This window comes from Oncorhynchus tshawytscha, unplaced genomic scaffold, assembly GCF_018296145.1.
Source record: "Oncorhynchus tshawytscha isolate Ot180627B unplaced genomic scaffold, Otsh_v2.0 Un_contig_2082_pilon_pilon, whole genome shotgun sequence".
Taxonomy (NCBI): Eukaryota; Metazoa; Chordata; class Actinopteri; order Salmoniformes; family Salmonidae; genus Oncorhynchus; species Oncorhynchus tshawytscha.
The window spans coordinates 1-26,716 of NW_024609663.1; the positions used below are offsets into that span (position 1 = coordinate 1).

General features: G+C 42.7%; 2 protein-coding genes across 7 annotated transcripts; both read right to left on the bottom strand.

Moving 5' to 3' along the window:
- Positions 1 to 392: 392 nt before the first annotated feature.
- calml4a (calmodulin-like 4a) lies at positions 393 to 9,699 on the bottom strand. The gene is made up of 5 exons (XM_024409399.2): positions 9,622 to 9,699; positions 9,511 to 9,541; positions 9,008 to 9,148; positions 4,174 to 4,362; positions 393 to 905 (listed from the first exon to the last, which is right to left on the bottom strand). Exons 1-5 carry the CDS (start codon positions 9,622 to 9,624, stop codon positions 808 to 810), a joined length of 462 nt encoding a protein of 153 aa, XP_024265167.2. The 5' UTR covers positions 9,625 to 9,699; the 3' UTR covers positions 393 to 807.
- A 1,953-nt stretch (positions 9,700 to 11,652) lies between these two features.
- Positions 11,653 to 22,520, bottom strand: LOC112241781 (ceroid-lipofuscinosis neuronal protein 6). 6 transcript variants are annotated; one of them, XM_042316699.1, is made up of 8 exons: positions 22,373 to 22,520; positions 20,785 to 20,902; positions 18,869 to 18,967; positions 18,075 to 18,263; positions 17,770 to 17,825; positions 17,096 to 17,218; positions 12,861 to 13,146; positions 11,653 to 11,980 (listed from the first exon to the last, which is right to left on the bottom strand). In XM_042316699.1, exons 1-7 carry the CDS (start codon positions 22,429 to 22,431, stop codon positions 12,876 to 12,878), a joined length of 915 nt encoding a protein of 304 aa, XP_042172633.1. In that variant the 5' UTR covers positions 22,432 to 22,520; the 3' UTR covers positions 11,653 to 11,980; positions 12,861 to 12,875. The 6 variants fall into 6 exon arrangements, with proteins under 6 accessions (XP_042172633.1, XP_042172632.1, XP_042172631.1 ...); XM_042316698.1 differs by having other exon boundaries at positions 11,653 to 12,011; XM_042316697.1 differs by having other exon boundaries at positions 11,653 to 12,073.
- Positions 22,521 to 26,716: the final 4,196 nt, after the last annotated feature.

Consider the following 26,716-nt stretch of genomic DNA (forward strand, 5'->3'; position numbering starts at 1 on the left):
ACTCATTATAATGGATTAGCAATATTGGATGACTAAATTAAATGGCATTACATTCTTGGAAAAAGAATATATGCTTACTGACAATACATTAGGCAGAGCATTCCTTTGACAGGCGTAATTTACGCCCAAAATGCATGGTCTGTGCACAAATAATGCCCCTCGAATTGCAGGCTGCAGTTGACAAAATGCCCAGTGTGTGTGCAAAGAATTCAAATCCTTCCTACATTACTAGTATTTAAAAATATATATATTCCTACTAATGATGTTGAATAATTTGGTTATTATGACATGTAAATATTGACTTAAATTGTTATTGTAAAGAATATTGTGGGAGGAACAAACATACACAACTTTTTAGTTCAATGGTATGGCTGAGAGCTTGGATGACTGCATCATGTAAACTGCATTTATTCAATCCTACACCTAGAACATAAGTTCAACAAACAGTTTAAAACTCAAAATCAAAAGGGATATTTTAGTTGATTTTGTTTATTTTAATGTCCATTACATATTGCACATGCAGCAGATACTCTTCCTGCAGCTACTCTTCCTGCAGCAAGTCAAATAAAACCCCCCAATTAAAATTTTAAAAAGACATCCATTTAATTCATCAAATGCACTTGTATAAATGATAGAAAGTAGCATACAATAGACACAAACCTAGATGATCAATAAATTAAGTGCATGCAGGTGGTTGGGTAATGCTCAGTGCATGCAGGTGGTTGGGTAATGCTCAGTGCATGCATAACCAGGTCCCTTCCATGACCATGCTTCCCTGTGATAAAGGACGTCATCTCCTCCTGTCCCTCAGTAATCCACTGACGGTAGTGTCACCATCCTGGTGAACTCCTCGTAGTGCACGTTGCCATTAGACTTCACGTTGGCTTCTCTGAACAGCTCGTCCACTGCAAAGTTTAGAGGGGAAACAACTTCATGTTAATTCGCCGATCTGGGACCAACAACAAGTATGTTAGCAGGTAGAAACTTTAAAACATTAACTCCATTCAAATGATGTGTTTTATCATTTGCAAATGTACACAAGAATCAGTTAATGTATGTGTTGACACATTTGGTGTTTGGTATTTTATTAGGATCCTCATTTGATGTTGCAAAAGCAGCAGCTACTCTTCCTGGGGTTCAACACAAAACATGAAACATAACACAGAATGACATAATACAGAACATCATTAGACAAGAACAGCTCAAGGACAGAACTACATACATTTTAAACAGGCACACAGCCTCCATATCAATGCATAGACACAAACTATCTGGGTCAAATAGGGGAGAGGCGTTGTGCCGTGAGGTGTTGCTTTATCTGTTTTTTAAAACCAGGTTTGCTTTTTATATGAGATGGAAGGAAGTTCCATGCAATAAGGGCTCTATATAAAACTGTACGCTTTCTTGAATTTGATCTGGATTTGGGGACTGTGAAAAGATCCCTGGTGGCATGTCTGGTGGGATAAGTGTGTGTGTCACAGCTGTGTGTAAGTTGACTATGCAAACAATTAGGGATTTTCAACACATGAATGTTTCTTATAAAAAGAAGAAGTGATGCAGTCAGTCTCTCCTCAACTCTTGGCCAAGAGTGACTGGCAGCATATCAACCCTCTGATTACAATGAAGAGCAAAACGTGCTGTTCCATTCTGGGCCAGCTGCAGCTTAACTAGCTCTTTCCTTGCAGCACTGGACCACACGACTGGACCATAATCAAGATTAGACAAAACTAGAGCCTGCAGAATGAGGATGACTTGACCCACTGGGACAGATATCAATTCAATTTCATTGAAATGATGTGGAAATAACGTTGATTCAACCAGTGTGTTCCCAGTTGGGAAGCCCCCATCTGCATGTGTATTTCCATAGGGTCTCTTGGAGCCACTTGGGGCATCACAACAGTCTAAAGTGGCCTTGTTTCTGCACTCATTTAACCCTTTACACTCCTGTGAATTGGCCTATGGATAGGGCCACATAATAAAAAAATAAAAAAATGTACCCCCTTTTTCATTATATCCAATTGGTAGTTACGATCTTGTCTCATCGCTGCAAATCCCCAACGGACTCGGGAGGGGCGAAGGTCGAGAGCCACGCGTCCTCCGTAACATGACCTGCCAAGCCTCCACTGCTTCTTGACACACTGCTTACTTAACCCGGAAGCCAGCCGCACCAATGTGTCAGAGCCCGGCCCACCACAAGGAGTCGCTAGAGCACAATGAGACAAGGAAATCCCCCTCCAGCTAAACCCTCCCCTAACCCGGACGATGCTGGGCCAATTGTGCGCCGCAACATGGGGTTCCCGGTCACATCCGCCTGTGACACAGCCTGGGATGGAACTGGTTAGGGCTACCTTGACATGTTTCTTACAGAAGAAATATGAAAAGCATATGCATTTGCATGGTACAAATTGAAAGGGAACAGTTTAGAGATTATTAGACCAACAGGTGAGGACAACAGTTTACCTGACAAGACTGAATCCAAGCACTTGATTTTATGTGCATTTTACATTATGTACTTTTTTGCTACATTTGTTCATAACAAAATGTGAAAATACTCTGGATACATTCAGTAACATGATAATATTCCTGTAAAATGTGTTGTAGTTGCAACACAAGACAGAACAATAAGAGGTTTGAGAGAGAGGTGTAACTGCTCTCCAAAGTGTGCACATTTCCTAAGAAATGTCAATGCACTTTTATGACTCAAAGAAAAGGCTTCAACTGTACGGTGCCTTTTTGAGCTCCTAGCTGTGGTGGAGGAATTAGAGCGAGGACACGTGCAGTTATTTTGTTTGGAACACAACGCTGCAATCACACAATTACTGTTGTTGTTTAAGCAATCCAAGAACAGTTCTTTATGAAAATCACAATCTGGGTCAGATGGGAATCATTTGAAAGCTTGTTCTATTGCCAACATGACTAGCTAAGTAATAAAATATGATATGAAAGTGTTAGGATTTCAAAATGCAATTTAGGGAAACATATGTGGTAAATTTGGTTCGCATAGACAGGTTAGCTGACAACGTCACGTGATTCAATGGGGTAGAAGTCGTGTTGTGATTCTGGATGGCCAGATAGCTACCAACAATGAAAATAAGCTGGCATGAGGCTCATTTCAACTAGTTTTATTTTGTTCATGATAACATGTCTTGTTTTGAGGTGTTTGGACAGATGTCATGTCTCTGCTAATATGGCAAACATTTGCTAGATAGCTAACCAACAACTGTAACAATGTATTTGAGAGACAAGTGCTCCTTGTGCAAATTGAATAAATACAAATATATTTTGCGTTTCAACAATCTAAGCCAACCCCATAGTTGCGCGGTTGTTGCTAAACAACCAAACCAGTCTATATAAAGGCATCATGAGTGCATTCAGGTGCGTGTGCCAAGGCAAATGTTCTTCACTGTAGACAGACAGACTCATTCTGTTCAAAATAAACCAGGGTATGACACCATGTCTTCTTGTAACTATACATCAAACATGGTGATCATAAACGCTGTATATGAAATTAGATTTCATATTTGGACTCACGAGTGTTAGGCTTGCTTGTATGACATCAAAGCAGTATTTATTATAATCCTCAATGTTTTATCTTTCAAAATACATAGAGCCCTCTTAATTTACAACATTTCCCTCACGCAGACAAAACATTTTTAAAAAGTTGCCCAATTAGCTGGAGGGATGGGGGCAACTTCTTGCCTCTGCAGTGCTCAAGTTCAGATCAGCTGTCAGTCAAAACCCAGACAGAGCCTGAGCTCTGATGTCATGTATAGCATGTTACTGTACAGACAGCGAGTTCCAATTTAGGTGTTTATCAGGGTACAAATCTGCCATTTTCAACCCGTATATACAGCAAGTAAAGGGTTAAATGAGCTGAACTGATAAACTAATACCAGGTAAAGTTATACCAGTTATATTTGACTTTTTTGTTTTTGTTTACCTCTACCATCTGTTCAGATCAGTGTAGATGATGTATAAGAGATTGTAAGAAGGAGCCAATTCAGACTGTTGAGCTGCACTTTCAGGGCCAGTTTCCCGGACCCAGATTAAACCTACCTACTGCTCCTGCATTAAACAACATTTTCAATAGAGGCTCCATTAGGCATTACATCCAGTCCTGTCTTAATCCACGACAGCTAAAACCCTTAGTGATAGAAACACATAGTAGGCTACCTTCTTTATCAGTCAGCTTCTCTCCTAGCTTGGTGAGCTTGGCCCGGAGCTCCGAGGCCAGGATGTAGCCCTTCTTCTGCTTGTCCGTCATCCTCATGGCCTCCAGGATCTCCGCCTTGGGGTCCTCCTGCTGGATCTGCCGGTGCATCATGGTCAGGAAGGTGGAGAAGTCTAGCTCGCCCTTCTTTTCTGGAGAAGGACGGATATTAGTAGAACTAATCACCTGCAAAGGGCACCATTGATCCAAAATAGGCCTAAATGCTGCTGTTAAAGTGACTGGTTATCTGCTACATGGCCGAGTTGTATATTTCCATACAACTGTACTGAGCATGGTTGGTTATTCCTTACTTCAATAAAATAACTTGTTAGGGTAGTGGTGTGTGTCAATATGGCTGCATTTACACAGACAGCCCAATTCTGATATTTTTCCCACTAATGGATCTTTTGACCAATCACATCAGATCTTTTCACATCTTTTTCAGCGCTGATCTGATTGGTAAAAAAAAAGTGAAAAACTATCAGAATTGGGCTGTCTGTTTAATGTGTAAAATAATGAACTGCAAATGGGCATGAAGTTCAGAGTAACAGAGCAGGCAAACTTTTTGACTCTCAGAAAAACATTCTGTTCAATATTGTAAACCGGGAAGTTGGGGATTGATGGAAAAAAATTCTGTAGAGTCAAACGTGTTCTAACCAAAGCCATTTTCACATTACCAAATCAGTTAATTGGTTTGAATATTTCTTAGTACTTCCCCCCAGGTTAAAAAGTTCAGTGCAGAAAGTATGAAGAGCTGAGAGAAGATAAATATTTTTTTAATGTAATAAATGTAATTGGAACAAGCTTGGGACAGATTTCAGCGAACGTGTAGGTTACACTCAATGTGACAACTTCTCCCTCTACCCATCCCCCAAGTAGCAGCTTGCCTGCCTACTAAATAATTTACAGCCAAAACCTCACTACGATTCATAAACAGTATGGCTAGATCAACAGGTGTCTAGAGCCGCCTCAATATTCTAATGTCTTCCGCTTCCCTGCTTGTTCCCTTCATCTGCCCTGACCTTTAAACAGGCCGTGGTGAAGGAGAGGAAGTCCCTTTAGAACCCTCAAACTCAACCAGTTCCACTGTGTTTGTTTTATCATTCCCATTTAATCAGGGACTGATTTAGACCTGGAACACCAGGTGGGCGCAATTAATTATCAGGTAGAACAGAAAACCAGCAGGCTCCGGACCTCGTAGGGTCAGAGTTCAATACCCCTGCTATAGACTACTGAGATGCCCCCAGGGTAAGTCACTCTAGACCAGGGCTCTCCCAACCTTGTTCCTGGAGAGCTACTCTTCACTCCAACCCCAGTTGTAACTAACCTGATTCAGCTTATTAACTAGCTAATTATTAGAATCAGGTGCGCTAGATAAGGTTTGGTGTGAAAACCTACAGGACCGTAGCTCTCCAGAAACAGGATTGGAGAGACTTGCTGTAGACTATTGACATTCCCCCCAGGATAGGTCACTCTCGACCAGGGGTACTCAACTCTTACCCTACCCAGTCCGGAGCCTGCTGGTTTTCTGCTTTACCTGATCATTAATTGCAAACACCTGCTGTCCCAGGTCTAATTCAGTCCCTGATTAGAGGGGAACAATGAAAAAATGCAGTGGAGCGAGCTTTGAGGTCCAGAGTTGAGTTTGAGGTCTATAGACCAGTGGTTCCTAAACTTTTTATAGTCCTGTACCCCTTCAAACATTCAACCTCCAGCTGCGTTCCCCCTCTAGCACCAGGGTCAGTGCATTCTCAAATGTTGTATTTTGCCATCATTGTAAGCCTGCCACACACCCACTATAAGATACATTTATTAAACCTCAGAATGGGTGTGAGTTTTTGTCACAACCCAGTTCATGGGAAGTGGCAAAGAGCTCTTATAGGACCAGGGCACATATAATAAATCCTTTTGCTCTTTATTTAACCATCTTACATATAAAACCTTATTTGTTCATCGAAAATTGTGACTAACTCACAACAGGTTAATGAGAAGGGTGTGCTTGAAAGGATGCACCTAACTCTGCAATGTTGGGTTGTATTGCCTGTATTTAGTTTTCATGCTAGTGAGGGCTGAGAATCCACTCTCACATAAGTACGTGGTTGCAAAGGGCATCAGTGTCTTCACAGCGCGATTTGCCAAGGCAGAATACTCTGAGCGCAGCCCAATCCAGAAATCTGGCAGTGGCTTCTGATTAAATAACATTTTCACAGAACCGCTTGTTGCAATTTCGATGAGGCTCTCTTGTTCAGATATCGGTATGTGGACTGGAGGCAGGGCATGAAATAGTTAACGAATCTTTTCGAATCTTCCCGCACATTGAATATAGTTGCGGAGAGTCCCTATAATCCTAGATTCAGATGACTAAAACGAGAAAAAACATCACCCAGATAGGCCAGCCGTGTGAGAAACTCATGCAAGCGGTCAGACAAGGGAATAAACTTTAATCTCGTCTCTCAATTCAAAAAAATGTGTCAATACTTTGCCCCTTGATAACCAGCGCACTTCTGTATGTTGTAAAAACTATAAATGGTCGCTGCCAGTATCATTGCATAGTGCAGAAAATACACAAGAGTTCAAGGGCCCTTGATTTACCAAAGTTAACCATTTTCACTGTAGTGTCCAATTTTTTTTTCAAGCTGTCAGGCATTCCCTTGGCAGCAACAGCCTCTCGGTGGATGCTGCAGTGTACTCCAGTGGCGTCGGGAACAACTACTTACACGTGCGTTACCACTCCACTATGTCTCCCTGTCAGTACAGATATCAACACATCTTGACCACCAAAGTCCATTTTATGTCACAAGGCTGTCCAATACTTAAACATCCTCTCCTGTTGTCCTGGTTTCCAGAAGAGGATGTCTTCCTTAATTGACCCCCCATAAACATAACGGACATATGCCAGGCCCGCCGCCACTGGTTTGTATGCGAAGCGGTAATTGTTTCAAAACATCTCCTGCTATGTCACTGATGCATCGTGAAACGGTGTTGTTTGATGAAGACATTGTCTGTATAGTTTTTTGGGCCTATTGTCCCAGCCATATCCGTGGCAGAAGGAAGAATGAAGTCCTCCACAATAGTATGGGGCTTGCCTGTCCAAGCCACTCGGTAGCTCACCATATAAGACACTTCTAGCTCCTTCTTATTAATGGTATCTGTTGCTTTTATACATGTCTTACTACTTGAAAGTCCTCTTAATTCTCACTCAAAAAACTCCTGTTGCTTATTTCAATTGGCATGTTTTGTTTCTGAATGTCTGCGCAAGTGTGAAGTTTTCATCGAGTTGTGAGATAGTACTTTTGCACATATAACACACTGTGACTGAGGAAAGGCACTACTCCCAATATAAGTGAACCCCAAATCAATGTAGTTCTCATCATATTTGCGCCTCTTCGATGGTCCAACGTCCCTGTCTGTTGTTCGGTGCTTTCCCGGCTAAGGGGGTAGTAGCTCTTCGGCTGCATCAGATTTACAACCGTCAGTGTCCATGCTAGCTGGGCTAACAACAAATGTATAATTACTGATGCTAACATTGGATGTGCTCGTGGAAGCAGAACAACTTGTGTCGTCGACAGGTGCAGGTGTAGTACTGCTGGTAGTTGCAGTACTACCAGTAGAGCTGGTATGTGTCTCTATGGACGTCCATTGTCCATTTAATCAATTTTCGAGCAAACAGAATGAGCAGTAGCTACATACGGACTGTTAGTGGAATTCCTGCAAGAGATTAACGGTTAATGTGTTTGGATGTTAATTATTTGACTAGGCTACCTGTATTTGACATTGTGTTGTTATTTCACTGAACACTAGATGGTTAAAAAAAAAATTGGCAGTGAAACGAGGATACTCAGGTGAGAAAAAAACCTCACCCAAATGTATAGTCCCATTGGAAAATAGAAATGTACTGTTTGAAAATGTGCTAATTTATTTTTATGTGAATCATATTTTTATTTGGCGTACCCCTGACGTCATTGCACGTACCCCTGGGTGGTTTGAAAATACCTGCTCTAGACTACTGAGATGCCCCCAGGGTCAGTCAATAGACTACTGAGATGCCCCCAGGGTCAGTCAATAGACTACTGAGATGCCCCCAGGGTCAGTCAATAGACTACTGAGATGCCCCCAGGGTAAGTCATTAGACTACTGAGATGCCCCCAGGGTAAGTCAATAGACTACTGAGATGCCCCCAGGGTAAGTCATTAGACTACTGAGATGCCCCCAGGGTAAGTCAGTCTAGACTACTGAGATGCCCCCAGGGTCAGTCATTAGACTACTGAGATGCCCCCAGGGTCAGTCAGTCTAGACTACTGAGATGCCCCCAGGGTAAGTCAGTCTAGACTACTGAGATCATTAGACTACTGAGATGCTCCCAGGAGTCAGTCTAGACTACTGAGATGCCCCCAGGGTCAGTCATTAGACTACTGAGATGCCCCCAGGGTAAGTCAATCTAGACTACTGAGATGCCCCCAGGGTAAGTCAGTCTAGACTACTGAGATGCCCCCAGGGTAAGTCAGTCTAGACTACTGAGATGCCCCCAGGGTCAGTCATTAGACTACTGAGATGCTCCCAGGTTAAGTCAGTCTAGACTACTGAGATGTCCCCCAGGGTGAGTCAATATAGACTACTGAGATGCCCCCAGGGTAAGTCAATCTAGACTACTGAGATGCCCCCCAGGGTAAGTCAATCTAGACTACTGAGATGCCCCCCAGGGTAAGTCAGTCTAGACTACTGAGATGCCCCCCAGGGTAAGTCAGTCTAGACTACTGAGATGCCCCCAGGGTAAGTGAGGGGCCCTTGATGGCGTACCTATCTTGTGGACCTGCAGGTGTCGGTCGATCTCACCGAAGGTGGGACTCGTCCCCAGACAGCGCATAACTGTGATCAGGTCCTTGGCTTCAATCTTCCCCTTGCGCTTCTTGTCGTACAAGGAGAAACATTCCTTGAACTCTACAGGGAGAGGAAAAACAGGCAAATAATGCACTAATGTGCTGGGTGAAAAGAAACTAAAAAACAAATCATGATAATCCATTCTAAAAACAGTGCATATTACAATGTTTCTCCTCTCCAAGGAGGCAATTAAAATGTTCTTGTCTCACAAGTGTAAAGAAATAAGTAAATCATACTTTTAACCTCAATTGGGATTATTTTCTAAAATGCCCTTTTTAAAAAGACATTGCTCTCAAAGTTTGTCACAACATTTTACTCTACTGTTCAATATCAATTTATTGAAAAATAATGACATTATTTATGTCCCATGTGACCTCCCACACACCAAAAGAAAAGCTAGCAAACAAAATAGCACACCTTACCGTTGATCTGAGTTCCTGACAGGAATTTAGCCTGAGGAAAAACACAATACACCATGAATTGGCCTAAACAGAAATGAGTAAACACAAACCAATTCAATTGTTTTTTCTTACCATGTCTGTAGTCAGAGATCTCTCTTCCTGGAATGCAACTGGCTTACCTTACCTGTCTCCACACCCATCTGCCTGCCGGTTCAAAGTCCACCACAGAGTACATGTTATTTAATACCGGTTGCTGTGGAAACTGAGATAGTGGATCCAAGGTATCATATTATCCTCTCTCTTTCTCTTCTATCAAATACTTGTGATACTAATCACTACCTTATTATCTGATATGACAACCAGGATATGTTAAACTACACAGCGTGGCCATCAGCAGACAAGTTACAGTATATGAAAAGAATAGTTTAATAAAAAAAGGTAAATTCTTCAGTAAGATATAGACAAAGTTACCTATTAAAAGTAGGCGTAAGTATGATTGATCTTGCTCAACTAATAGAACTCCCCCGTTTCAATTCAATACCGTTTTATGTCTAGTGAAAGGACAGATGACAGGATAGTGATGACACTGAATAATATATACATTTCCTGATGTAGCTGCAATATATAACATTACCACTAGAGGACACTGTCTATCAAGCCAGCCGTGTACTAATACTTCATATAATAATTTGGTATGTGTATACCCCACTACATCTGGCGTGTACTCTGTATTCCACTCAGTTGGTAGGGCATGGTGCTTAGAGCATGGTGCTTGCAGTGCCAGGTTTGTGGGTTCGATTCCCACGGGGGACCAGTAAGAAAAAAAGGTAAAATGTGTGCTCTCACTACTGTAAGTCGCTCTGGGTCAGAGCATCGGCTAAATGACTGAAATGTCAAAATGTAAATCTGCTATAGGAGACATATGACTTACTTAATTATGGAGAAACCTTGATGATTGATTTTATTAGGATCTCTTTTAGTCCCCATTTGGACTAATCTTCCAAGAGTCCTTAACATTAAAATACAATTTATAATACAAACACACTTTCACATATAACACACTATTACAAACATACATAATACACTAGCATAATGACCCAATAAATACTCAATCTAAAAATTAAAAATTAAAATAATAAAAAAATATATGTATTGATTCTTTATCTACTATAGTCCCACAACATTTCTATATACTATATTTAAATGGTTTTTAAATAATGTTTAAACTTATTAAACTTAAACTTATTAAACTTAAGTTAATTTATTCAATTTCTTTATTGCTCTAAATCAAAATATCAAAATATTTTGCCCATTTCTTTTTTCTGTCTGGATAACGCATAGATGGTGGACAATCTATTCCTAGTATTTACGGAATGTCTGTCTCTTACCAACTGAATACCATTGTGAATAGAACTTGGCCGTTTTAAATGATGTATATTATAAAATAAGCATGTTTTTTTCAATTATCTTGTCGATTGATGACCAACCAAGAACACTGCGCATGACTGCAACAGAAGAACCATATCTCCGCCTTAAAACAATCCTTGCTGCTTTATTCTGTGCATTCTGCAGCCTCCTAACTTCACTAGATGATGCATTTCCCCAGACCACCGAACAGTAGTTCACTTGACTCTCAACCAGGCCTGTGTTATTTGTTGAAGGATTTTCCCTGGTAAATATTTAGCTATCCTTCTGATTATGCATGCTGTTTTAATATTTTTTTTTTACATTGATTAATTATTTGAGACGACCATGATAAGCAGTTGTCTAGCTGCACTCCCAGTAGTTTGGTTTCTGCCACTTCTTCAATTTGTACTACTCCCATACTTAATTGTATCCCATGCTGTTTTGGCCTTTTCCTAGTTGAACAGACCAACATAAATGTGGTTTTCTTGGTGTTTAAAGCAAGTTTGTTTTGGCAAACCCATTTCCTGATAATCTCCAAATCTCCTTGCAAAGCTTGCTGTACCTGTTGAACCGATTGTCTTGCTGCATAAATTGTAGTATCTGCAAATATAGTAGCTTGAGTTTCAACCAAATCTGCTATAGGAGACATATGACTTACTTAATTATGGAGAAACCTTGATGATGATGTCTGTTATACAGTATATGCAAGTACAATTAAGCATGTCTTCAAAGTTCATAAACACAATATACACAAAGTGGAGTAAAAAACCTTTATTACTAAAAATATCTGATATTGAAATGTTCAAACAACTTACTTGAAGCAATACAATGATGTTCAAGTACATCCAACACTACCTTTCTTTGAGTTCATTTTTTTGTCTCATTTTAAATGAATACTGTAACATTGCATACTGTAAGATGGTCATTGTCATTGTCATGTGGATGGGGTTGGGGTTGGGGGAGTGGTGGGGTGCAACTGTAGAAAAGAGGGGCCTGTCCCAGAATGCAGCACAACACTGTGCTCGATCCACACTCCATGTGGCGCTTGCTGATGATGTCATTCGGGAGCGGATAGACCATTTATCTGTAGCAGGAACGTTTCAGACCTGTCAATTCTTCAGAAATGCAAGATATTGATGGAATCCATTCAGTCAGTATTAGTCCATTCCACAGGAGGCTGGTGATGGGAGGATGGCTCATAATAACTTTCCTTACTCCATGCAAACCTAACCTGGGTAACTAATTGTTAACCCCAAACTAGCATCATCATACTGGCTCCCAGGCTAACACAAACTAGCATCATCATACTGGCACCCAGGCTAACACAAACTAGCATTATCATACTGGCTCCCAGGCTAACACAAACTAGCATCATCATACTGGCTCCCAGGCTAACACAAACTAGCATCATCATACTGGCACCCAGGCTAACACAAACTAGGATCATCATACTGGCACCCAGGCTAACACAAACTAGTATTATCATACTGACACCCAGGCGAACACAAACTAGTATTATCATACTGACACCCAGGCTAACACAAACTAGTATTATCATACTGACACCCAGGCTAACACAAACTAGTATTATCATACTGACACCCAGGCTAACACAAACTAGTATTATCATACTGACACCCAGGCTAACACAAACTAGTATTATCATACTGACACCCAGGCTAACACAAACTAGTATTATCATACTGACACCCAGGCTAACACAAACTAGTATTATCATACTGACACCCAGGCTAACACAAACTAGCATCATCATACTGGCACCCAGGCTAACACAAACTAGGATCATCATACTGGCACCCAGGCTAACACAAACTAGTATTATCATACTGACACCCAGGCGAACACAAACTAGTATTATCATACTGACACCCAGGCTAACACAAACTAGTATTATCATACTGACACCCAGGCTAACACAAACTAGTATCATACTGGACACTCACCTGTTGTCACTCCTATCAGTGGCTGTCCTTAACGTGTAATGTGTAGTAGGACCAGGGCTCGGGGACGTACAGGTGACCGGGGTATTTCTTACGCAGCACCGGGTCGCTCCACAGCCAGGCCACCCACACGGCCACCAGGAACATGGTGACAGAGAAGCTGGCGAACAGAAAGAGGCCATTGGCGTCTGGGACAGAGCCCTTATGCCGCTGGTGGATCACCGTGGCTACCATAGCTAGGAAGGTGAGGAGGAAGAGTTGGAAGATCTGACCCTCTGTGACCAAGTACCTGAGAGGGTGTGAGAGAGGGGCAGAAGTGAGAGCTGCAGTCAAGATACTTTCACTTTCTAGAAGGAAATACTTAGAGTTGAGCCATGCTTCACACAGTGAAATGTCCCATACTTCAGGTACTTTCAGTACGACATAAATCAGAGTACATTAATCCCATAATGGAGTACATTTAGCAATTAGAATTCAGCAAACCTCTATGACAGTGAACATCAACTAGATTCAGCCAATTTCTTTCTTGAGCAGATGGTCAGAGGACCGGAACATAATTACAAATAATTTGTAGACTGCAAATTGATTGCAAGAAGCCCAAACAGATATTTCAAAACTTGCTTACATTTGTATACGATCACACATATCTTGCTACAGATTTCCCAAATTAAAATCACTTGGAGGTGAATTGCTGGTGTTTTTACAGTCTTATATGTCTAATAAAAATAAAACGTTTTTATAAAGTTCTACAAATCTATGCTCAGAAAACATTTCTCAAGTCAAAAGGAAGTAATGAGGGAACTGACCAATAGCAGAGGGCCCTGGGTCCGAGTAGCAGCCAGCCTAACACAAACTAGCATCATCATAATAGAAGGAAGTAATGAGGGAACTGACCAATAGCAGAGGGCCCTGGGTCCGAGTAGCAGCCAACCAGACACAAACTAGCATCATCATAATAGAAGGAAGTAATGAGGGAACTGACCAATAGCAGAGGGCCCTGGGTCCGAGTAGCAGCCAGCCTAACACAAACTAGCATCATCATAATAGAAGGAAGTAATGAGGGAACTGACCAATAGCAGAGGGCCCTGGGTCCGAGTAGCAGCCAGCCTAACACAAACTAGCATCATCATAATAGAAGGAAGTAATGAGGGAACTGACCAATAGCAGAGGGCCCTGGGTCCGAGTAGCAGCCAGCCTAACACAAACTAGCATCATCATAATAGAAGGAAGTAATGAGGGAACTGACCAATAGCAGAGGGCCCTGGGTCCGAGTAGCAGCCAGCCTAACACAAACTAGCATCATCATAATAGAAGGAAGTAATGAGGGAACTGACCAATAGCAGAGGGCCCTGGGTCCGAGTAGCAGCCAGCCTAACACAAACTAGCATCATCATAATAGAAGGAAGTAATGAGGGAACTGACCAATAGCAGAGGGCCCTGGGTCCGAGTAGCAGCCAGCCTAACACAAACTAGCATCATCATAATAGAAGGAAGTAATGAGGGAACTGACCAATAGTAGAGGGCACTGGGTTCGAGTAGCAGCCAGCCTAACACAAACTAGCATCATCATAATAGAAGGAAGTAATGAGGGAACTGACCAATAGCAGAGGGCACTGGGTTCGAGTAGCAGCCAGCCTAACACAAACTAGCATCATCATAATAGAAGGAAGTAATGAGGGAACTGACCAATAGTAGAGGGCCCTGGGTCCGAGTAGCAGTCAGCCAGACACAAACTAGCATCATCATAATAGAAGGAAGTAATGAGGGAACTGACCAATAGTAGAGGGCCCTGGGTCCGAGTAGCAGCCAACCAGACACAAACTAGCATCATCATAATAGAAGGAAGTAATGAGGGAACTGACCAATAGCAGAGGGCACTGGGTCCGAGTAGCAGCCAGCCTAACACAAACTAGCATCATCATAATAGAAGGAAGTAATGAGGGAACTGACCAATAGCAGAGGGCCCTGGGTCCGAGTAGCAGCCAGCCTAACACAAACTAGCATCATCATAATAGAAGGAAGTAATGAGGGAACTGACCAATAGCAGAGGGCCCTGGGTCCGAGTAGCAGCCAGCCTAACACAAACTAGCATCATCATAATAGAAGGAAGTAATGAGGGAACTGACCAATAGCAGAGGGCCCTGGGTCCGAGTAGCAGCCAACCAGCATCATCAAACTAGCATCATCATAATAGAAGGAAGTAATGAGGGAACTGACCAATAGCAGAGGGCCCTGGGTCCGAGTAGCAGCCAACCTAACACAAACTAGCATCATCATAATAGAAGGAAGTAATGAGGGAACTGACCAATAGCAGAGGGCCCTGGGTCCGAGTAGCAGCCAACCAACACAAACTAGCATCATCATAATAGAAGGAAGTAATGAGGGAACTGACCAATAGTAGAGGGCCCTGGGTCCGAGTAGCAGCCAGCCTAACACAAACTAGCATCATCATAATAGAAGGAAGTAATGAGGGAACTGACCAATAGCAGAGGGCCCTGGGTCCGAGTAGCAGCCAACCAACACAAACTAGCATCATCATAATAGAAGGAAGTAATGAGGGAACTGACCAATAGCAGAGGGCCCTGGGTCCGAGTAGCAGCCAGCCTAACACAAACTAGCATCATCATAATAGAAGGAAGTAATGAGGGAACTGACCAATAGCAGAGGGCCTGGGTCCGAGTAGCAGCCAGCCTAACACAAACTAGCATCATCATAATAGAAGGAAGTAATGAGGGAACTGACCAATAGTAGAGGGCCCTGGGTCCGAGTAGCAGTCAGCCAGACACAAACTAGCATCATCATAATAGAAGGAAGTAATGAGGGAACTGACCAATAGCAGAGGGCACTGGGTTCGAGTAGCAGCCAGCCTAACACAAACTAGCATCATCATAATAGAAGGAAGTAATGAGGGAACTGACCAATAGTAGAGGGCACTGGGTTCGAGTAGCAGCCAGCCTAACACAAACTAGCATCATCATAATAGAAGGAAGTAATGAGGGAACTGACCAATAGCAGAGGGCACTGGGTTCGAGTAGCAGCCAGCCTAACACAAACTAGCATCATCATAATAGAAGGAAGTAATGAGGGAACTGACCAATAGCAGAGGGCACTGGGTCCGAGTAGCAGCCAGCCTAACACAAACTAGCATCATCATAATAGAAGGAAGTAATGAGGGAACTGACCAATAGCAGAGGGCACTGGGTCCGAGTAGCAGCCAGCCTAACACAAACTAGCATCATCATAATAGAAGGAAGTAATGAGGGAACTGACCAATAGCAGAGGGCCCTGGGTCCGAGTAGCAGCCAGCCTAACACAAACTAGCATCATCATAATAGAAGGAAGTAATGAGGGAACTGACCAATAGCAGAGGGCCCTGGGTCCGAGTAGCAGCCAGCCTAACACAAACTAGCATCATCATAATAGAAGGAAGTAATGAGGGAACTGACCAATAGCAGAGGGCCCTGGGTCCGAGTAGCAGCCAGCCTAACACAAACTAGCATCATCATAATAGAAGGAAGTAATGAGGGAACTGACCAATAGTAGAGGGCACTGGGTCCGAGTAGCAGCCAACCAGACACAAACTAGCATCATCATAATAGAAGGAAGTAATGAGGGAACTGACCAATAGCAGAGGGCCCTGGGTCCGAGTAGCAGACAGCCTAACACAAACTAGCATCATCATAATAGAAGGAAGTAATGAGGGAACTGACCAATAGTAGAAGGCACTGGGTCCGAGTAGCAGCCAACCAGACACAAACTAGCATCATCATAATAGAAGGAAGTAATGAGGGAACTGACCAATAGCAGAGGGCCCTGGGTCTGAGTAGCAGACAGCCTAACACAAACTAGCATCATCATAATAGAAGGAAGTAATGAGGGAACTGACCAATAGTAGAGGGCCCTGGGTCCGAGTAGCAGCCAGCCTAACACAAACTAGCATCATCATAATAGAAGGAAGTAATGAGGGAACTGACCAATAGCAGAGGGCCCTGGGTCCGAGTAGCAGCCAACCTAACACAAACTAGCATCATCATAATAGAAGGAAGTAATGAGGGAACTGACCAATAGCAGAGGGCCCTGGGTCCGAGTAGCAGCCAGCCTAACACAAACTAGCATCATCATAATAGAAGGAAGTAATGAGGGAACTGACCAATAGTAGAGGGCACTGGGTCCGAGTAGCAGCCAGCCAGACACAAACTAGCATCATCATAATAGAAGGAAGTAATGAGGGAACTGACCAATAGTAGAGGGCACTGGGTCCGAGTAGCAGCCAACCAGACAGGGGCATCGTCTTCTCCTCTTTGACGTGAGTAAAGCAGCCAGTGAAGTAGAGGAAGAGGATTATGAAGAAAGGAATATACCTGGAGGAAGGAGAGAACTCTGTTGAAAACTAGTTCATGTCAACTTATTACAAACTCATTGCAAATACTGAACACTGGTCACTTTAAAAATGTTTACATACTGTATATAGTGTATTCTAGTCAAGACTCATCCTATATAACTGCTGCTGTACACACCTTTTCTAGCCACATACTGTCCATAATGTCATTGTCTATCCATACCATTATAAATACATATTTATATTCCGGACTCTGATATTGCTTGTTCTAATATTTCTTAATACCTTTATTGACATTTTTTGGACTTGCATTTGCTTATTGTTTTGTTCGGTATTACTGCACTGAACATAAGCTTTTCGCTAAACCCGCAATAACATCTGCAACGTATGTGTACCCGAACAATAACATCTGATTCTTAGATATACAGACCAATATATAAAGCAACTCAATTTGAAAAACAGTCCTTGTTCAACCACTTTAAAAAGTTTTTAATCTAAGTTCTATTATCAACCAATAGCATGTTATGACAGTAAGCAGAAGAGAATATCCCATTAAAAGTGATGACCACATACCACATCAAATGTCCCAGTTGTTCATCATAAAAATAAAGAAGCTCAAACGAATCAATCTAAAATAAATCAAATAAGAAACATGTTCAAACAATATCAACAGCATGTTTGTTGTTGGTTGATATGAAACAGCATACATTTGAGCTCTATCAGGCACCATGTGTTCATTCATCCTGGTTAACCCAGAACTATAATCTTCCGTAATTTGGTCATATTGTATCAGAAGGAGTTGGGTGAAAAGCAGAAGACGTTTCCATCCCGTATGGACTAACAAAGTATATCTTCTCTAATAAAAAGGTGTAGCCTACCAGTGTAGCAGGTTTGAGGTCTTTGATGATGGGGTTCTCTCTGACAGACAGGTGGAGCTGGTAGCCACTCAGCAGCAGACGATGGTTGATGGAGTCGCCCACCAGGTGGATGCTGGCGCCCATCACTAAGGTGATGATGCTCAGGTACACGGCGGAGCGAGGCAGGGCCCTGGGACTCCTCTCAATCAGCTGCTCAGAGAGGGACGAGAGCACACACACATTAACAGGCATGTAAACACACACACACATTAACAGGCATGTAAACACACACACACACTAACAGGCATGTAAACACACACACAAACACACACTAACAGGCATGTAAACACACACACACACACACACTAACAGACATGTAAACACACACACACACATTAACAGACATATAAACACACACACATTAACAGGCATGTAAACACACACACAGTAACAGGCAAGTAAACACACACACACACATTAACAGACATGTAAACACACACACACATTAACAGACATGTAAACACACACACACACAGTAACAGGCAAGTAAACACACACACACACATTAACAGGCAAGTAAACACACACACACATTAACAGGCAAGTAAACACACACAGTCAGTGTGCATACACACAGTCACTTAGTATAGCATGTGAGCATCACAAATGAATCGGATTAATTCATTCCATATTGAAAAGCGATTATTTTGGACACATTTCATTATCACTGTAGCTTATAGGGCAACTGCAATTGTGAACAAACGGTATCAACCAGCCTTGTAGTTTGTGTTTGGTGGTTCCAGACAGTCACCCACCTTGAGCAGTAGGAATGGCGTGATGACGTTGTAGGCCATGTGAAAGTAGTCTCCAGCACTGGGCTTGTTCAGGGGGAACCACTCCAGAGGGAGAATGATCTGAATTAAATCATGGATACAACACAGGGCTGCATTCATAGCATAGACATGAATGCTGCTATAACTAGGCTATTTGTTTGTTACACTTAGTTATTTACTCAAATATATTATTGTAGCAGGGTGGTTCCCACGCCAGAACAGCCCGGAAATATTTTGGGTATCACAGATTGTTATGGCAATTCTCACATAGACACTTAATTGGAAGGAAGTATGATAGACATGCTTTTTACATTTTCATCACAATGTTTTTTTTCTTTGAAAGTCATGTTGAAAGTGCCTCCTGTAAGAACCTATGATCCATGAACAGTACGTGATCCAGACATCTCAGTGCCATTGACACCTCTAGCACTGAGATGCAGAGCCTTAGACCAATGCGCCACTCGGGAGACCAATTGCCAGAACAACCTGAGATACCCACATTTTTTCAAGCTGTCCTGGTATGGAATCTCTCAGCAGGTTGTCCATACCATTACAAATGGGCCCTCCAGTCCTTGAGGGCCTGATTGGTGGCAGTTTTGCCCCAGACCCAGCTAACACACCTGACTCCAATAATCAACTAATCATGATCTTCAGTTTAGAATGAGATTTGATTAATCAGCTGTGTTTGCTAGGGATGGAGAAAAGAGTGACACCAATCAGGTCCTGGAGGACTGGAGTTGCCCAGGCCTGCCTTATAGTGTGCCTTAAAATATGGAATATGCCTTGAACATTCATTTATTCAACATAAAACATTAATATCTCAATGTACCTTTTTTGATGTAGCATATTTTTAGACATTGTTTGGAACAATATACTCTTAAAACAGGTCAGTGGCTCTCTGGTACTTTAGAAGATATGACCCATTTATAAAAGACATAGGTCTTCAGTAAATCATAGCCCACATTTAGGATTGCACATTCAGCAAATCACCAGCAGAGGGAGTTCCATTTGAATCCATTTTCCCATTCACTGTGTTGGTGGTGGTAATAAAATGCATCATAACTTCAAAATTAGCAGACAACCAACTCTGGAAATGTGATGTACTTAGAGTATATTATTCCAACCAATGTCTTTCAATGAGGAAAATGAAAAAGGGTACTTATGAGTTTTATGTTGAATAAATGAATGTGACAAATTTAATTTCAGAACTTAAACATACTCCGTATTAGTGATAGGGGCTATAAAAAAAATCTATAGTTACATATTGCAATATTATTGTGGGCGATGTATCAATACTTTGATTACAAGTATAGATTTAAAAAAAATGTAAAAATCTAATTCACCAAAACTCATCCTATAGCTTGTTCTCCATCTTTTTAAATAGTGAGCCAACATGTTTTCAGCACTTATTTCCATGACTGATAAAAACTAATTTTCCCATGTCCTCTCTTATCTCTCCACAGCAGACATAGTGTATCAAATAGCAGAATCGTGAGAATCGTAATACATATCGTATCGGCACCTAAGCATGGTGATGATAACATATTGTGAGGTCCCTGGTAATTCCCTACTCCACACTACATTTTTTATTTAACCTTTATTGAACTAAGCAAGTCAGTTAAGAACAAATTCTTATTTACAATGACGGCCTACCCCGGCCAAACCCTCCCCTAACCCGGACGACGCTGGGCCAATTGTGTGCCGCCCTATGGGACTCCCAATCACGGCCGATTGTGATACAGCCTGGAATCAAACCAGGGTCTGTAATGACACCTCTAGCACTGAGATGCGCCTTAGACCACTGCGCCACTCGGGAGCCCAAATGCCAGAACAACCTGAGATACGCAACATTTTTTCAAGCTGTCCTGGTATGGAATCTCTCAGCAGGTTGTCCATACCATTACAATGGGCCTTCCAAAGTCCAGTATCCAGTTTTGTACTGTGAGATAGAACCACAGGTCAAAGTGGAACTGTGGCCTCTTCATTGATGACCCTTTTGGCTTGGACTCTGGTTGGCTTTAGAGAAAGACATATTAGGAAGATTGAATTCCCTCCAACTCCAAAACAACATTATACAGAATGACAATGTATGAAGAAGACATTAGCCAATATGAAGGAACACAACAATGCTGTGGTAGGCCTACACCTATATAAATACACATGAATAACATTGTCATTATCTTTCTGTTCATATTATTCATCACTATTATTGTGTTGTTGGCCTTGATCTACCTCCGAGGTTAACGCCAGTGGGGGAAATAGGACGAGGACATGTAAATAAATAAGATGCATGTTATTCAGTGGGCTGTTTGCCACAGTCTATACACAGTCCAATGCATTCCTTGTACAGGCCCCATGTGTTCCTAACTCTCTGCAAATAATGGGCAATATAAAAGCCAGTATACACTGTATTGTATAGCTGTGCTTGACAACCTTCACAGCCGCCATCATTTGAAAGCATTACAGGCTGACAACTTCCCTGTCCTTGGTCACATGACACTGACCATGAGCACATTACAAGGCAAGAAGAACTTCAGCCAGCAAGCACAGGCAATAACTAACCTAGTTTAGAATATAAGGGGCAGTTTTGAGTGGCAGACTGATATGCCTTTACAGTATATTTTCTACTGACACTGTCTGACAGTAGCCTAGCGGACTAAACTCCACGGTGCAGGAAGTTTCTGATAAACTTCAACAGAGAGGACCCGAGACCAGGCTTTGTGGAATCTAGCTCTGACTAGATCAATTCGCCTTAGGTCAATACTAACATGAATTTAAATTATGAAACGCTCACCTTGTTTAAAAGCACCCGAAGCTTTTGGGACAAATAAAACCACTCGTGGGCCAAGTCGCCAGTTGGAGAACCCGGTCTTACAGCAACAGCAATGAACAAACAGGCGGTGGTTGTATTTGAATGAACTATTTTTTTTTTTTTTAACTTTATTTTACTAGGCAAGTCAGTTAAGAACAAATTCTTATTTTCTATGACGGCCTAGGAACAGTGGGTTAACTGCCTGTTCAGGGGCATAACGACAGATTTGTACCTTGTCAGCTCGGGGATTTGAACTTGCAACCTTCCGGTTACTAGTCCAACGCTCTAACGTGATAGATTTCAGTAAGCAAAGAAATGTATGCAACTACAGACGACAAACATAAGTGCAAGTGGGGCGTTTCATAATTAACATTTTAAAGTATTGACCATGGGCGAATCGATGTAGTCGGAGCTAGATTCCACCAAGCCTGGTCTCGGCTCCACTGTTGGTAAAGTTCACAAACGTCCTAAACCATGGGGTGGAGTTCAGTCCGTTAACAGTAGCCTAGTCTTTATTCTTTACGTTTCGTTGATAGACAAATGCCTGAGACACTTCGGCTTATCAGGGCGACTATTCGACATGCACGGTGCCTTCCAACTACTGGCCCGCTAGATGGGAACATTAATACTTGCCGATGATATAAACACGTTAATCACAAGTTAACTGTTCAAACCTGGGGTTTGTTGACGACCGAGGTGCATTGCTTTGACGTTTCCGTACCGCGGATTGCATTCTCTTCCCGATGTCCTCCAATCCTGCAACGAAAATTCGCCACTTATTTTTCTTCTTTGGTTTTTGGCGGTTGGCATCCAACCTTATGGTGCATTACCGCCACCTACTGTACTGGAGTGTGGGCCAAAGACAGATACTATTGTAAATCCTACCTGCCATGTCCCGTTTTCCTTTATAAAGAAGATAACAAAATATTTGGGACTGTATCTAATGACGTTCGACTCAATATCCTCTTTAAACTCATTTCCTGTATCCCCTTCTCCCTCAAACTGGATCTCAGTCTCTCTCTTTCCCTCTGATACTACCCACACTGTGTCAGTACATGCCCCACTGTCTCTATTTCCTGGCCATATTCACACTCTCCTGTTGGATGCTTTCCTATCCCATTTAGAGTCTTATTCAACCAGCTGTGTTCCAGCCTTCATCTTGTAAAAAATAGCCTCCTCTGGGCCCCCGATCTGCGGGCCCCCTATGTAATTTGAATACTGCCCCACCATGCCAAAGCATTAATTGTTGACGTGGGTCCATCACGTTTACATTTTGACAAGAAGATCTTTCTTTAATCTAGGCTATATGATAAATGATCCCACTGATGGTTTCACCAACAAAATGTTTATTTGCCACTACAAAAGCATCATATTTTAGTGTATTGATGACAATAAATCAAATTAATTAGCTAAATAAATCATACTATTCAATAGTTTCAATACCATGTTAAGATAATGAAATGCATTCTGGGATTCATTGTGCAAATACTCTCCAAAGCGTGTTTCTGTCATTGTTTTTAAGCAATAGTTGAGCTAGCTATCAAAAATAAAGAGAGAAAGTCGAGAATAGAAAATTACAGATTAAAAAATCAGCAATGCATCAACAGGAAAGTGGAGCCCAAAAGAGGAAGGCCAAAAATGAGAACGCAAAGGAGATATCAAAATTAGTTAAATTAGATTCCTTTTTCAAATGCAGTTCAAGTTCAGCCATTGCTAGCAGAAGCAATGTAGTGGGACCAGATAAGGATGTAGGTTTACCATCGCCAGCAACAGCTTTCAGCGGGTCAAGTGAGCCAAGGCCAAGCTGTTCCATCGTGCCAGAAGAAGCAACTTTGACAGAGGAGGATACTGAGCACAAGCCATGCCGGACATGCTATCCCCGGGCCGGGCGGGGAGGCTGAGGAGCAGGGCGACCTAGAATCATGGCGGCTGAGGAAACAGATGGAAGTGGGACAGACGGCCTTTTCAAATTTCTGGTGACAGTTGTTGGAGCGCATAGTTAATGTAACTCTCACACTTGCATCATGTCATTTGGCGTTCAGATGGCACCGTGAAAAGCTGGGGCAGGCCAACGGTGGGAATTTACTCAGTATAATTGAACTGCTGTCATTTTAAGACCCAGTTCTGAAATACATTTTAGAACGCTCTGCAGGATCCGTTAACTATCTCAGTCATTATCCAAAATGAGCTGATTTATATCTGAGTCTAGCGAGTGAAGTGTGACATTCAGGGAGAGATGCAGGAAGCCCATTTTTGTTTCTATTATTATGGACACCGGATGCATCCAAAGTAGACCAGAAGTCAAGTTTATCGCTATGTGAGCAAGATAAGGGATGCAAATAATGTCGCCACAGATCTGACCATCACAGAGTCGTTTCAGGGATTTCTGGAGACTGCTGACACATCAGCAGCTGAGCTACAACATAAAATCCTGGGCAGCAAAGAGGATAATGGGCTGGATATTTCAAAATGTCTTGGGAGAGGTATGATGGAGCGGCTAACATGAGCGGGGTCTAGTCGGGTGTGCAGGCCAGAATATCCGAAAAAGAGAAGCTTGCTGTTTATGTGCATTGCACAGCGTACAAACTTAACCTGGCTCTCAATGACTCTGTCAAAAATGTGCCAGAGATTAAACAGTTTTATGATACTGCTCTGCACCTTGTTCGGGCATAGCATAAAGAGATGGTCAATGTTGAGTGGTATGTTTGATTTGGCATCAGCAAAAGAAAATGTCATCTATGATGATCTTTATGGCCTTCCTGTAACATCGGGTGGTGTAGGTGTCCTGGAGGGCAGGTAGTTTGCCCCTGGTGATGCGTTGTGCAGACCTCACTACCCTCTGGAGAGCCTTACGGTTGAGGGCGGAGCAGTTGCCGTACCAGGCGGTGATACAGCCCGCCAGGATGCTCTCGATTGTGCATCTGTAGAAGTTTGTGAGTGCTTTTGGTGACAAGCCGAATTTCTTCAGCCTCCTGAGGTTGAAGAGGCGCTGCTGCGCCTTCTTCACGATGCTGTCTGTGTGAGTGGACCAATTCAGTTTGTCTGTGATGTGTATGCCGAGGAACTTAAAACTTGCTACCCTCTCCACTACTGTTCCATCGATGTGGATAGGGGGGTGTTCCCTCTGCTGTTTCCTGAAGTCCACAATCATCTCCTTAGTTTTGTTGACGTTGAGTGTGAGGTTATTTTCCTGACACCACACTCCGGGGGCCCTCACCTCCTCCCTGTAGGCCGTCTCGTCGTTGTTGGTAATCAAGCCTACCACTGTTGTGTCGTCCGCAAACTTGATGATTGAGTTGGAGGCGTGCGTGACCACGCAGTCATGGGTGAACAGGGAGTACAGGAGAGGGCTCAGAACGCACCCTTGTGGGGCCCCAGTGTTGAGGATCAGCGGGGAGGAGATGTTGTTGCCTACCCTCACCACCTGGGGGCGGCCCGTCAGGGAGTCCAGTACCCAGTTGCACAGGGCAGGGTCGAGACCCAGGGTCTCGAGCTTGATGACGAGCTTGGAGGGTACTATGGTGTTGAATGCCGAGCTGTAGTCAATGAACAGCATTCTCACATAGGTATTCCTCTTGTCCAGATGGGTTAGGGCAGTGTGCAGTGTGGTTGAGATTGCATCGTCTGTGGACCTATTTGGGCGGTAAGCAAATTGGAGTGGGTCTAGGGTGTCAGGTAGGGTGGAGGTGATATGGTCCTTGACTAGTCTCTCAAAGCACTTCATGATGACGGAAGTGAGTGCTACGGGGCGGTAGTCATTTAGCTCAGTTACCTTAGCTTTCTTGGGAACAGGAACAATGGTGGCCCTCTTGAAGCATGTGGGAACAGCAGACTGGTATAGGGATTGATTGAATATGTCCGTAAACACACCGGCCAGCTGGTCTGCGCATGCTCTGAGGGCGCGGCTGGGGATGCCATCTGGGCCTGCAGCCTTGCGAGGGTTAACACGTTTAAATGTCTTACTCACCTCGGCTGCAGTGAAGGAGAGACCGCATGTTTTCGTTGCAGGCCGTGTCAGTGGCACTGTAATGTCCTCAAAGCGGGCAAAAAGTTATTTAGTCTGCCTGGGAGCAAGACATCCTGGTCCGTGACTGGGCTGGATTTCTTCCTGTAGTCCGTGATTGACTGTAGACCCTGCCACATGCCTCTTGTGTCTGAGCCGTTGAATTGAGATTCTACTTTGTCTCTGTACTGACGCTTAGCTTGTTTGATAGCCTTGCGGAGGGAATAGCTGCACTGTTTGTATTCGGTCATGTTACCAGACACCTTGCCCTGATTAAAAGCAGTGGTTCGCGCTTTCAGTTTCACACGAATGCTGCCATCAATCCACGGTTTCTGGTTAGGGAATGTTTTAATCGTTGCTATGGGAACGACATCTTCAACGCACGTTCTAATGAACTCGCACACCGAATCAGCGTATTCGTCAATATTGTTATCTGACGCAATACGAAACATATCCCAGTCCACGTGATGGAAGCAGTCTTGGAGTGTGGAGTCAGCTTGGTCGGACCAGCGTTGGACAACAACCACCCGAGCCACTGTCTGTTCACCCCGCTATCATCCAGAAGGCGAGGTCAGTACAGGTGCATCAAAGCGGGGACAGAGAGACTGAAAAACAGCTTCTATCTCAAGGCCATCAGACTGTTAAACAGCTCCAGCCACTTTAATAATGGAAAAATTGATGTAATAAATGTATCTCTAGCCACTTTAAACAATGCCACTTTATATAATGTTTACATACCCTACATTACTCATCTCATATGTATATACTGTACTCTATACCATCTACTGCATCTTGCCTATGCCGTTCGGCCATCATTCATATATTTTTATGTACATATTCTTATTCATTCCTTTTCACTTGTGTGTATAAGGTAGTAGTTGTGAAATTGTTAGGTTAGATTACTTGTTAGATATTACTGCATGGTCGGAACTAGAAGCACAAGCATTTCGCTACACTCGCATTAACATCTGCTAACCATGTGTATGTGACAAATAAAATTTGATTTGATTTGCAG

Excerpts from the sequence above, each read along its gene's own strand:
- calml4a (XM_024409399.2), bottom strand. Across the intron at positions 4,363-9,007 it reads CCTGCAGGTCCACAAGATAG|AAAAGAAGGGCGAGCTAGAC; the intron begins GTACGCCATCAA and ends GTCCTTCTCCAG. Across the intron at positions 906-4,173 it reads GAAGCTGACTGATAAAGAAG|TGGACGAGCTGTTCAGAGAA; the intron begins GTAGCCTACTAT and ends TAAACTTTGCAG.
- LOC112241781 (XM_042316699.1), bottom strand. The coding sequence starts at position 22,431 with ATGCAATCCGCGGTACGGAAACGTCAAAGCAATGCACCTCGGTCGTCA. Across the intron at positions 18,968-20,784 it reads TTGGAAGGCCCATTGTAATG|ATCATTCTCCCTCTGGAGTG; the intron begins GTATGGACAACC and ends GATTTAATTCAG. Across the intron at positions 17,219-17,769 it reads CAACTGGGACATTTGATGTG|GTATATTCCTTTCTTCATAA; the intron begins GTATGTGGTCAT and ends TCCTTCCTCCAG.